The sequence below is a fragment of the Lycorma delicatula genome, chromosome 1 (assembly GCF_047948215.1).
Source record: "Lycorma delicatula isolate Av1 chromosome 1, ASM4794821v1, whole genome shotgun sequence".
NCBI lineage: Eukaryota > Metazoa > Arthropoda > Insecta > Hemiptera > Fulgoridae > Lycorma > Lycorma delicatula.
Window position 1 is genome coordinate 269,425,316 of NC_134455.1, and position 13,834 is coordinate 269,439,149.

The 13,834-nt window shown below is 29.6% G+C and overlaps 1 protein-coding gene across 3 annotated transcripts in view; it reads right to left on the reverse strand.

The window, feature by feature from the left end:
* ClC-a (chloride channel protein 2) overlaps positions 1–13,834 on the reverse strand; it is a 296,284-nt gene that overhangs the window by 140,143 nt on the left and 142,307 nt on the right. For 2 of the 3 annotated variants that reach the window (XM_075377089.1, XM_075377084.1), the window contains exon 1: positions 3,282–3,742. The exons of the other annotated variant lie outside the window; for it this stretch is intronic. In XM_075377089.1, the coding sequence (XP_075233204.1) occupies positions 3,282–3,536 (255 nt within the window). In that variant the 5' untranslated portion in view covers positions 3,537–3,742. Of the gene's footprint in view, positions 1–3,281; positions 3,743–13,834 lie in introns of those variants that run through there. 3 annotated transcript variants of the gene reach the window in all.

Here is a 13,834-nt window from a genome sequence, read left to right on the forward strand (position 1 = left end):
CAGTGTAATTTGTAACATAGCGAAGTACAGTATACTTATGCAGTATACGTAGTCTATTTTATATCGTGAGAAAATTTAGAACTGTACTTTACGTTATTAAATGGGTATACGTATATTTTTACATAAATTACATAATACTCTACATGATTTTCAAAAAACCTTTCCGTTAACTAGTGAGATTTTTTCCGTTCCCGCATCAGCCAGGTTTCCGTTATTTTTTTTAGGCAAAATTAACATCCTATCTTTGGTAAAATTCACGGGACCAGGGAAATTTACCGTTGTAGACAGGATTCCGTTAAATCCAGATTTTACTGTATAAGAATCACAGAATTCAAAATCACTGTGAACTATCTCAGAATAATTAAAACCGTTAACACTGCTATAACACTTTAACATTTTGCTCACCAAAAAAGAAAAAAAAAATAATAATAATTAAAAAACCGAAAGAAATGTTTTTCGAATAATTTAAAAGTATAAAATTTTTAATCTAAATTAGTTAATTATTTTTAATTTAAATTTGCGTTTAACACTTCTTTTTAAAATATTTAGAGATTTTTACAATTTCAAAACTTTTTTAAAAACGAAGATGTTATCTTGTTAAATATGTCTCGCGATTTTTTTATTTATATTTTTATTATACAACTATGTCTGACAGGAAAAAAAATAATTGAAAAATGAATGATAATAATAATTGTATAAATGTTGATTCAGACTGATCTAAAAACTCCTAAACTGAATGGAAGTAAAAGAAATTGGTTACTGGGTGATTAAAAGAATATCAAACATTTTGATTCACATACAGCATCGTTGTAATGTGAGTAGCCTAAGTAGACTTTCATTCGGTTTTTAAGGAAAATTTTAGAAACGAAATGAAATTCAGTAAATTAAAATTTAACAAGAAATAAAATAATTTTTTTACAACCGTTTTGAAGAGAATTTACACTTCAAAATCATCGAAAGGTAATAATGTGACTAGTACAGTGGGTCGACATAGGTCATAAGTCCCTACAGGGAGACTTTCGAGTGTGTGTTCGGTAAACGGTATGTGCTCAGCCACTTAACGACCCATCTGCTGCACGCTTGAGTTATGATACTAAGGTAAAAATTTATACTTATCTAAATTTTATTGTACACCGACTGATAAAAATATCTACCAAAAAAATAATTAAACAAGCTCAGTTTGAATGACATTCATAGAATGATATAAATCTTTACGAATGATGTTCATAAAATTCTGAATTATGATTAGATCACTACTAATGTGGACTCATAAAAAAAAACTCTAAGTAGAAATTATTGACATTGATTTTTGAAACCGTGTGAAAATATTTTGTAAATCCTGTGCATTAATTTTACTCGTATTTCACACATTAATCTAACATCATGAAACACAGTTCATTATTCAATAATCACAAAGCAAACTGTATTTTTTTTTTCCTCTAAACCAAGAAACACTGATATTGAAAATTTATTTTTCGATAACCAACATATTAAAGCGCTATGTTCGAATTGTTGTCATAATGCGTAAACTGTTACGCATAACATCCAATCTTATAGGAGAGACCGCTTGACTATTTTATTTCTATCTACGATTTTTGTAATATAACAGTTGAAATTTAATGTCTATTGGTCGATTTAACGTAGTAATTACAATTCACGTGAAAGTAATTCACGTTTAAGTAAAGTGAAATAAAATCTTAAAAAACTAATAAAATCAGGCGACCGTTTTATACTGTTATATACTTATATTGTTTTCTAATAAAGAAGAAGTACACCGGTATCAATCAAATTTCTTGGTTCATTTAATTTTATTTCATTTGACTCGTATCTTCAAAAATTTCAAGCCGAGTTCTATATATATATTTATACTGTGAACCATCATTGTCGGTTATGCCCAAGTATTCGACTTTTATGGTGTGCCTCATTTGTACAAGAAAGTTAACGAATAAATAAACGAATTTTCCTATGTTAGAAAAAACATAAAAGTCGAAATAAAATAAGTTTGACAACAGCAGCTTGAAATGGATTCATTTCAAATACAAAAATTAGTTCACAAATAGTGAAAAATTAGCTAATTGTTGTCATTACATGTAAACTCTTACGTTTGATAAGATTGGATGACATCCAATCTTATAGGAGACCGCTTACGTACTTTATTTAGATGGTTGTTTGTAATGAGTTCATGCCTTTTGTTTTTTAATAAATTTGGTTCCGGCGTGAACCAAAATGGTTCACGCCATTTTGGTTACAATAAACAACCAATTTTTATAAACAACGCCAATTGTTACAATAAACAACCAATGGTTGTTTATTACATAAACAACCATCCAAACTTGTCATAGACTTAATAACTCATTACTTTCGTCTAACCTTTTTAAACAGAAAATTTCCTTTTATTATTAGATAAATACCTTAAATTATTATACGTGCACGAATGATTAAGCTCCATTTTCCATATCGCTCCCCGACCCGATGTGCACGTAAAGAGAGGAAAATCTAACGCTAAATTAATTTTAAATATAATAAAATTTATTACAAAAGAAATTCTTATAGCATTATTATAACGAAGTAATTATTATTATTAAGTTTCATCCCAGGTAGTACAAAATTTCAAAAAGTCGAATATTAGGTTTATGGATTAAAATTTTATGAAAATAGACATTTTTTAAAGATTTTAATACAATATTTCTTATCTGAGATATTAACTGTCTCACGACAGACTGTAAGCTCCCAGATCGGCAGTTAGTCTTTTCTATTCTTAGACCGTGCGGTTCTACAGTTCCGTTTCCCGAAATCCAGCCGTTTACAACTAGACTTCGAAAGTATTCGAATCTAATTTAAAGCTTCTTCAAATTTTATTTTATTTTAACTAGAGTTTCTAAGATCATAAAAATCTCTACGAACAACTGTTCTTTGGCGATGTTAACCTCTGACTTAACTCTGTAATTAATTAGTTAGAATCGAGTAAATAATTTAAAATTATCAACGCACAAAAATAATTGATTTTTAAATTCCTTTATACCTATAAATTATTTAAGAAAAGTCGGGAGCGGTGACTCTTAGCCCAATTTGAAACACAAAAGTCAATCAACTCATTTTGTAATAAATCATGGTAATCTTGGAAATCCTAGTTCCTAAAAGTAAATAGCTATCTAACCGTACTCGCAAAAACATCAGCATTCTTTTTGGTAAACGATGAAAAATTAAATGATATTCCTATTTTTATGTAATTTATAATTAATTTAATTTATTAATTAACTAACTTATTTTCTTTTACTGACCGCAGTCTGTACATAATCAAATGGATCCAATATATCCGCAGCGGCTGCAGGAGGCGGACATGGGTAGAAGGATGCGGGTTCCTGAGACTGGTTGTAATACGCATCAAAATGTCGTCTACTTAAAAGCGGAGACTGAGGAATATTCCGACGACGAACTTTGTATTCCGTTAAAAGTCGATCAAAATCATCCCATTCGGAGTCTACTTCCTCATCATCCAGTTCCTCTTGAACGGGAGAGAGTCCGTTGTGATTCATCGTTGAAACTCAAAAGGAATAACTGACTAAAAGTAGATAAAATATCTAGTTATTTTCACGGTAAAAATATAAAATCTGAACTAAATTTTAAGTTGAAGATGTAATTATGACGGACTTATTATTCAGAACGTTTATATTCTCTTCTTACAACCGGTAATATTTAATTTCAACAGCATATATTATAACGCCGTTAGGTGGTATCCTCACAGACCGCTAGAAATACATATACTGGTTGTCACTGGACGACTGTCTGCAGCAGCAGTCAATTAGGACGTCATTCTTCCTGCGGCACTTTTCTCATCATCCACAATTAGATAATCGCGTATACCTCCTCCAACTGTACACTGTACTGACAATTCTCTCCTCGTCTCACCAAGTTAGTTAAGAGAGTCGATAGCACAGCATTCATCATCATTTCATTCAATCTGCAATTAACACTTTTGGAGAAAAATGCGGTTATAGTGTTTCAGTTTTAATCGAACAATATTAATGACTAGATTATTTATTAATCCGTTCTTATACCAATATATACATCTAAATCAGTCATTCCAAACATTAAAGAGCTGGCCTTCACATGAAGTTGAGACGTTTCGTGTTTGCGAAAACATGTAAATTATTTATCCAATTAATCGCCCGCCACATACTTACGCAGAAAAAAATAATCATTAACTTTTATGATGATGTGATAAACGATAAAAGATTTTCAAAATCAATCATTAAAAAACCACTGGTTTTTAGAATACTGGCCAGTCGGTGCACTCTGTTACAGTCTGAATACTACTATAAATACGAAACACGAATTCAGATGATTTGTAGAATTATAATCTTTAAAATCATTTCTTAAAAAGAAAAACCATAAAATTGAAGTAATCTTTAAAAAAATTGTTAGTACAAGGTTGCAGTCAATAATTAAAATAATAAAATTAAATAATAAATCAGACTATTCTTCAATTTTTTTTTTACATTCCTGAAAGCAAAAAATGTTTGTAATCTTTTGAGTTTTTTAATAACAGTAAAGGGCTTTTTATTTTTAAGAAATCAGACTTTCTTTCAAAATGTATACCGACATACATCCTGTCAAATCAGCTGTTTGTAAATGGTATTACAAGATATTAATTTTAAAGGTATCGGCCATTTTTGTAAACATATAAAATATTATATCAAGTTTATACAAATAATCCTCCATTTTTTATCAGTGTTCCAAAAGAAAATCATTCAGTTCATATTTATTCAACTTATCACCTAACAAACAAATAGAAGGAATTTCAAGTGATTCGAAAGACATGAAATTCCTTCTATAAGATTATGTAATTTTAAATTCCTTTACGTCGATTTTCTTCTATGAATAAATTTTGTACAGAAGTTTCTTATTTACTATCTAAGATAAAACTAAATGATTAATAAATCTAGAGCAAATCATTTTAAGTAGGTTCCTTCTTAAAATTAATAAGTTGAGTCTCGATGCTTCGCAGCCGGATGTTGCAGTCCGGAGCACTGTATCACAGTAAGTAGCGTACTTAAAAGTTGAAAAATAATCTCCTTTTAACTAACATTTTAATAAATTATAAACCACGAAAATTCTAGACAAAGAAATAAAGGTTTGAAAATTTAATAAAGATTTAAAATTTGACTGTTATAATTTCGTAATTTCTTGAGTTTCTCTTCACATTTTCATTAAACCATAGATAAAGTATAAAATGGTCCGCCTTCTTTATGATAGAGAAATTATCAATGGAAAATTCACTCTTTTTATTTTAATTTCAGTATGTTCAATAAAAAAAGTAAGTTTTCAAATTTTTCCATTTTCATCAATCTATCTGAATTCCACTGATTTACTTGTTATTTTTCAGTTACTTTCCTCCTTTTACTATCTGTACTGTGGTTTTTGAAACTTAATCGTTTTTAAACTATTTTTTAATTCAAAACTTAAGATATTTAAACGAGAAAATTACGTTATCCTCTTACCGAATGTAATTCGAATAATGATATTAAACATAAATATAAAGCTGTATCTTGCACAAACACACATAATAATGTCAATAATTCAGTCTACCAGCCAACTCAGTGTACAAAATATAGACTGCTATATAGGAGTTTTCTGGAGTTAGGCGAGTGGGATTTGGCAGAACTTTTAGTCTGGATGCCCTTTCTGACCCCAATCTACAACAGAAAATGTAGTATGGAAATCGCAATAGAAATTCTATTATATCTTACCTAGTCTACGCTGGGCCTATAGCCTATTGTTTTACCTACACCTCCAAAATATCGATTTACAAAATTTCAGTCGCCATTTTCTTAAAAGGCAATTTCACCCAAAGGTAAGTATCAACCAAGACTTCCTTTACTCCATATTAATGCGCGTTAGATAATTTAAAATACGCTAAGTCAATTTAAATGTAACATTTACTCCCGGTATTAAGAGTTTAAAAATTGTCTTATGGTATTTATCCTGAAAATCCACTTTCGTAGTTTTCTTTCCAATAAAGGCATAGTGAATAAATAATACAATGATACGTTCTCCCTCCGTTCAAATTCCATTTGCAGTTAATTCATATGAAACGTAACTCAATACGATTATAACCAAGCAAACTCTGTCTTTCAGATAACTCTACGAGAAAAACATAAAAAAATATATATTAAAAAATATCGCCTCATCTTGTTAGCGACAAAATATTCATTTTCATTTTGAAGTTCCACAAATTGCTGCACATCCGTGTATACTGCAGATGTCATGATCGTCTCGACCAAATTAAACCACAAATGTATGCTTTCTCCATAAAGTGGTATTTGAAACACGGTTATTATTTAAATAACAATAAATTAAAAGCTCCTTGTTCTGGAGAGTTTAGAATTTTTATTAAGAGAGGAAAAAGCAACGGTTTCCAGAGTACAATATATTAATTAAATGATGAAATTCGTTTTATTTTTAAAAAAACACACATAAAATTAAAAATTTGCTATGCACATCCTGTTTAAATACCAGATTCATGGTTTTTTGTTCCTGATTTAAAGGACACTGAACAAAACAAATTGCTTTTTTTAACTGGAGAACATTTTATAATACATATGTATAACATATTTAACTGTCTACTTTAGCATATTAGGCCTATATTGTTTATATGTAATCAGATATTTATTTTTAAAGGTAAATAAATTTTATAAAACTCACTCTAAGTTACATAATATTTTAAAACAAAAATATTTATAAAGTAATTTAATAATGTTTTTTAACTAAAACCTTTCCACGAAAGTAAAGTAAAATACGAGAACGAACAAGAAACAGGTTTTATTTCATAATTTTTTTTTTATTGATGCTTATTCATGAAAATATTTTGTACCAGTGGTATGTATTTCTGGAGATAGATTATTGACAGTCTTTCAACAAAAACAAACGGTTCTCGATTCTACCCGTTCACATTTTTTCTTTCTACACATTTTTTTTTCAAGCTTACTCTTCACTAAATGGACAGATTCAATAAGATGTTTTTTATTTGTGTTGGTACTTCCTGTGTTGGTCCCGTTGAATTTTTTTCAAAATATATTTTTTAGATTAGAAATTTGTTTTACCATTTTAAATTGCAGTCGAAAAATAATTTTAACTGATGTTTCATCTCTACAAATTGTTTAATGTTAGCAACCTAAATTACAGTTTTATTTTACTTAAGTCCAATAATAAAAACACATGGTGCGTTGGTTTGTTTGTTGTATGTGCTCACATTTTTATTTTAGCTACTATTGGCACAGAGAGGACCACTTGGTATGCCGGGCGGCTGCGCGCAGCCGTTGTTGAGAGCTACTATCTAGCGGAAAAACTGAACTAACAACTGTATAATAAATTTAATAATAATAAATATTTAAATAATATTTATTTAATACTAATAATATAATATTTATTTAATAATAAATATTTAATATGATAAATTTAATCGTGTACTAAACAGTAGGTAATTTACATTAACATTTATTATACTTTATATTTATTATTTTTTTACATTATATTAAAAAAAAAAAATTATTGTAGACGTAAGTTTTTTGAAATTTTTTTATAAAATAAATAAGTACATAAGCACCATGCTTTTTGCTACGAACAAGGTATATAATACGTAAATGTATTAATAATTTTACTTCATTATATTTCTGTCACCATGGCAGCAGAAATATAAGTAAAATTATTAATTTTTACTTCCTTATACGAAGTAAAGTAGTATTGCGAACGCGAAAATTTCTGTTTTCAAATTTCAAAGGAAATATTCATTTTGACCATCCCTGAATCCATTTTAACTAGTTTCGGCGTGATTTCTGTACGTACGTATGTGCGTATGTATCTCGCATAACTCAAAAATGATTTGCCGTAGGATGTTGAAATTTTGGATTTAGAATTGTTGAACATCTAGTTGTCACCTCCTCTTTTTACTGCGATCGACTGAACCAAAAGCGTCCAAAACGTCCAAAATCCAAAAACAAATATGGATTTTGAACTTTTCCTTGACTGCAGAAATAAGCCCTCATTGAGAGCTTTTCAACGATATATCATAAGCGGTACTTATTTTCATTGGTTCCAAAGTTAGAGCCAAACAAAATGTTAATTAATTAAATATTTGGATCTTACTGCCTACTATTTGGATCTTACTGCCTAATAAAGGAAGGCACATCGGTTCAAATCAGATTTCAACTTTTTTGTTTAAATTTAAATATATTGATTTATTAATAATTATTAACCTCTGATTTAAAAAAAAAACAATAAATAATAATTCAATAACAATAAAAAAAATATATAAAATATCAGAAGTTTTTAATGAAATAAAATTTATGTACTTTTCATTTTAAAAAAATGTGTATATGTAATTTAACAGGCGTATCAGGAAGTCATGTGGTGTCCACATCAGATTTTTTTCTTTAATGAATATCTATCTATAAAATACTTAATATTCTCACAACACGAGGATACGAACGCGTCGAGGGTCAAGGTGACGGAGCCTCCTGGCTAGACCATCGGATTAGCGAAGCGAGCCCTGACCGGCTAGATGTAATAAATGTGGTTGTTTATATACATGTTAAACTAAAAAATTTTATGTGGACACCACATGACTTCCTTGTACGCATATTAAATTACATTTACACATTTTTTTTCTTTTAATGAAAAGTACATAAAATTTTATTTCATTAATATAACTTATGATATTTTTTTCTTTTTTTTAATTATTATTATTATTATTACTGAATTATTATTTATATTTTTTTTTTTTTTTTTACAATCGGAGATTAATAATTAATAATAAATCAATATATTTAGATTAAAAAAAAAGTTTAAAAAAAGGAGATGAAGTCTAATTCGAGCCAATGTGCCATAATAACATCCAAATATTTCGTTAATTAAAATTTAATTTGGCTATAACTCTGGAACCAATGAAAACAAGTACACTTATGATATATCCATGAAAAGCTCTCAATGAGGGCTTATTACTGCAGTTAAGAAAAAGTCAAATATCCAAATTTGTTTGGATTTCGGCCTTTTTTAGGTAATTTTGGTTAAGTCGATTGCAACCTAAAGGAAAGGTGCCCAACTAGATGTTACAACAGTCCTAAATCCAAAATTTCAACATCCTACGGCTAAGCTAATTTTTTAGTTATGCGAGATACACGTACACGTACACGTACATACATAATACATGCATTCGAACGTACAGACGTCGCGTCGAAACTACTCAAAATGGATTCAGGGATAATCAAATTGGATACTTCCGCTGAAATCTGAAAACCGAAATTTTTCGCGATCACAATACTTCCTTTACTTCGCACAAGTAAAGATTAATGCCAACATTTAAAAAGTTACAAAATTCCTTTAAAGTTTAGTAAAAATACCCTGATTTTATCAGAATATTACCTTCAGGTAGAAGAACAGACGTTTGATTTAAAAAACTGCTATCTATGAATATTCATTCACAAACTTTCAAATCGAGGGCCAGCCGATGCAAAAGGTATTTAACGATTTTCAGGAAGAAGATAAGCGAAATAGTCTACAAGATTTTTACTACCTTGTACAAAGTAAAGAAGTATTGCGATCGCGAAAAATTTCGGTTTTCAGATTTCAACGGAAATATCTATTTTGACCATCCCTGAATCCATTTTGACTAGTTTTGGCGTGACGTCTGTACATAAGTATCTCGCATAACAAAAACCATTAGCCGTAGGATGTTGAAATTTTGGATTTAGGACTGTTGTAACACCTCCCTTTTGACTGCAATCAACTGAACCAAGAGTGTCCAAAAAAGCCCAAAATCCAAAAAAAGTGTATTTTTGACTTGTTCTTAACTGTAGTAATAACCCTGATTGAGAGTTTTTCAAGATTTATCATAAGTAGTACTTGTTTTCATTGGTTCCAGAGTTATAGCCAAATGAAATTTTAATTAATGAAATATTTAGATCTTACTAGAGAAAGACATATCGGTTCAAATCCGACTTTATCTCTTTTTTTTTAATTTTTTAATTTTAATCTAAATAAATTGATTTATTAAGAATCATTAACCTCAGATTGTAAAGAGAATTTACGATAAATAATAATTCAATAATAACAATAAAACAAATATCAGAAGTTATTAATGAAATAACATTTTATGTAGTTTTAAAAATGTGTATACGTAATTTAATAGGCGAACATGGAAGTCATGTTGTGTCCACATCAGATTTTTTCTAAAAAATATTCATAACTTATATAACTTTTAACTTATCTTACTATTTTACACAATATACGTAATTTAATAGGCGAACATGGAAGTCATGTTGTGTCCACATCAGATTTTTTCTAAAAAATATTCATAACTTATATAACTTTTAACTTATCTAACTATTTTACACAAAATAGTCATTCCATAATATTAAATCAAAGGGTAGTTTATGGGTAGTAATAATTATTTTTAAATTATTAATCTAAATTTACGAGTAATAATAATTGTTTTTAATTTATTAATCTAAATTATATAATTGATAGTGATTTTTTTTTAACCACACTGTTTCAATAAACAGTTTTGCTTATTTAATTGTCTCGACCTGACGTGTATCAACTGAAATGCATTCGCGCTTGTTTTATTAAATTGACTAACAGTGAAAGTTTTTAGCGAAACATTTGACCATAAAATAATCGAGTGTGTGAGTGAATGTGTGACAGAGAGAATTGCCGGCATGAAAATCCAGTTATAGCGGGCGGCGTATTGCTGTGCACATAGGCTCACGGCTGGCTTACCGCGCTGTTAACTATACTTCTTTCTTTTTCCTGTTTAGCCTCCGGTAACTACCGTTTAGATAATTCTTCAGAGGATGAATGAGGGTGATATGTATGAGTGTAAATGAAGTGTAGTACTTGTACATTCTCAGTTTGACCATTCCTGAGATGTGTGGTTAATTGAAACCCAAACCCAACCACCAAAGAACACCGGTATCCACGATCTAGTATTCAAATCCGTGTAAAAATAACTGGTTTTACTAGGACTTGAACGCTGTAACTCTCGACTTCTAAATCATCTGATTTGGGAAGACGCGTTAACCACTAGACCAACCCGGTGGGCTGTTAACTATCCTGAACTCTGATAATGTACTACATACTATGTAAGTTTACGGAGCTATACGATACGTTTTCGTAAAGAAATGACTAACTGTTCCATCCGTTCAACCTATCTCTCTCGCACGCAATATACATAGTTATACGCCACCAGCTAAAGTGTATAATTTATTACCGCAAATGAAATATTTACTTCTAAACGACGTTCAAATTCAATTCTTTTATATGTTTATAATTCATCTTTTGTAATTGTTATGTAAGCTTATTTAACTGCCTTAAAACGAATTTCTCCTAACAGTCTCTGAATCAACTTCTAATCGTCTAAACCGATCTGAAATTTAAAACAAAATGTAATAAAATGAAGGAACTTACTTGAAAAAATTAAAAAACACTTGGCTATACGACAGGAGTACCCGGTGTTCTCCAGGGTCTTTAGGTCAATTTTGTGTATAATTTTCAAACTCAGGATGTGTTTGAAAAATATATAAATAAAGGTTAAAATTAGGGAAAATAAAATTAAAAATTTAAGTTAGTAGCAATAAAAAAGTTTTATTTAAAGCTTTTCAATAAGTTATAGCATGGGCTTCAACTCTTCTTTTGATGAAATCATGGTTTTATGGTCATTTCCTTTCACAAGTTGCAATTTATTAAAAAAAATCCAATGGCTTTTATTAAGTACGTTTTTTAAATTGTTTTTTCTTACCTCTCTTTCTCTTTATAAGAAAATTAATTTTTTTAATAATTAATTAATTTTAATTTTTTTATTAAAATTAATTTATTTTTATAAAAATAATTAATATCATGCTTAGGATGGAAGAAAGAAAACATGTATGAAAATGAGTTTATATTATTATGTTAGTATTATTATGTATTAAATATAGTAATAAATAATATTATGTATTATCTCAGTTTGTCTATTTTTTTTTTATTTTTAAGTAGGAGCTTTGCAACTTTATAAATAAAGAAAATTAGTTTAATCGGCACCGCAGTCACAGTCGGCTCTAATCTAACGCTATTCCAACGGTAATGTTCTCGGAGTTATATTTACTAAACAAATTGGTTGGTTAGACTGCTACTCGGGCATATTTCCATGAGGAAATATTAGTAGGTAGTAAAATGATATTTTACAGTCTTATCAAAGTGACAGCTGGCGCCAGGTGTAACATTTGATGACAATTAGTAATTTATCTTCGATCCCCAAAAACGTCTCCTGGTTTGAAATTCTGCGGGCCTGCTAATTAAAAATTTTTAATCTTTATAGGCTGGTATTCAAGTAGTAAAAAACTAAACAAAAGCACTTCTTATTGTAAATGAACATAAGATATGCTAAACATGGGATCAACATTTACATTTAATTTTTTTTGTTAAATTCAAGAAGATTAAGGTTGTTTTCCATTATTCTCCCGCCAATTTATATCATTGAATTTTGGTGTATTTATTTTATTTATAATAATAAATAATTAACGCAATAATTTTTTTTTTCACGAGTTATTTCGTATTAACGAAATATATATATATATATATATATACTATGTATTTCATTAAAATCGGCTCGTTTCTAGTTTATAATTCGTCGGTAAAGAGAGGATACTACCTTGTGACAAATTTGATTATGGTATGGATATATGGAAATATCCATTTTGGGATCCCCTTTCTTTCTTTTTCTTGTTTAGCCTCCGGTAATTACCTTTCAGATAATACTTCAGATAATGAATGAGGATGATATGTATGAGTGTAAATGAAGTGTAGTCTTGTACAGTCTCAGTTCGACCATTCCTGAGATGTGTGGTTAATTGATACCCAACCACCAAAAAACACCGGTATCCACGATCTAGTATTCAAATCTGTGTAAAAATAACTGACTTTACTAGGACTTGAACGCTGGAACATTCGACTTCCAAATCAGCTGATTTGGGAAGACGCGTTCACCACTAGACCAACCCGGTGGGTTCCATGAGAGAGCTTAGTGCGCCCTATTCAAACGGCAAATAATAACCTCCTCTCGACGGTTATTTCTGCACGAGGAGCTCCACGGTAACATAGCGATAGCGATGGTAACTGGACGAGGTTTATTATTGACGGTAGCATTCTATTCACTTTACTCATCATTAACCACCCTCTTCAGAAAACAGAAAAGATCGTTCGAGACAACGCGATTGGTGAAAGGAGGCTGAAAACAAGTCTCTTTTCCCATACTATCAGCAGAAGCTCACAGTTGTATTATGTTGTGTTGTTTGAAAAATAGTACACTCTGAATCTCACATACAAAAGGGTATCTGGAGTTCAAGTACCACCCTATCGAGATTTTTTTGTCAGACGTTTAAGGATACGTAGGAACTCATAACGTAACTTTTGATATCAAAAAATGTTCAAAGGCTATCTGTAAAATGGCCGACATGAATGAAAATAATTGGAAGGTGTATTGTGATAAAGTTAAGGAAACAGAAGCTAGAAGTTAAGGAAACATGCAACAAGAACACATTATTGACAATACTATGGAAACATTCATTATTTCTTTACAAAAAGATAGTAAAGTGACAAGTGATGATTACCATGATGATTCTGATGATAGTAATCTCGTAAATTCTAATATTTCTTGCGAAGTGGATGGTGTTCACCCTCTTTAATTAAAATAATTTTACCATCATTAAACTACCTAATTTTACCTTAATTAAAATATTATATATTATATTCTAAAATTTAAAAATAATTAGTTTTTGCTGTAATTTCCGATTTCATTCTT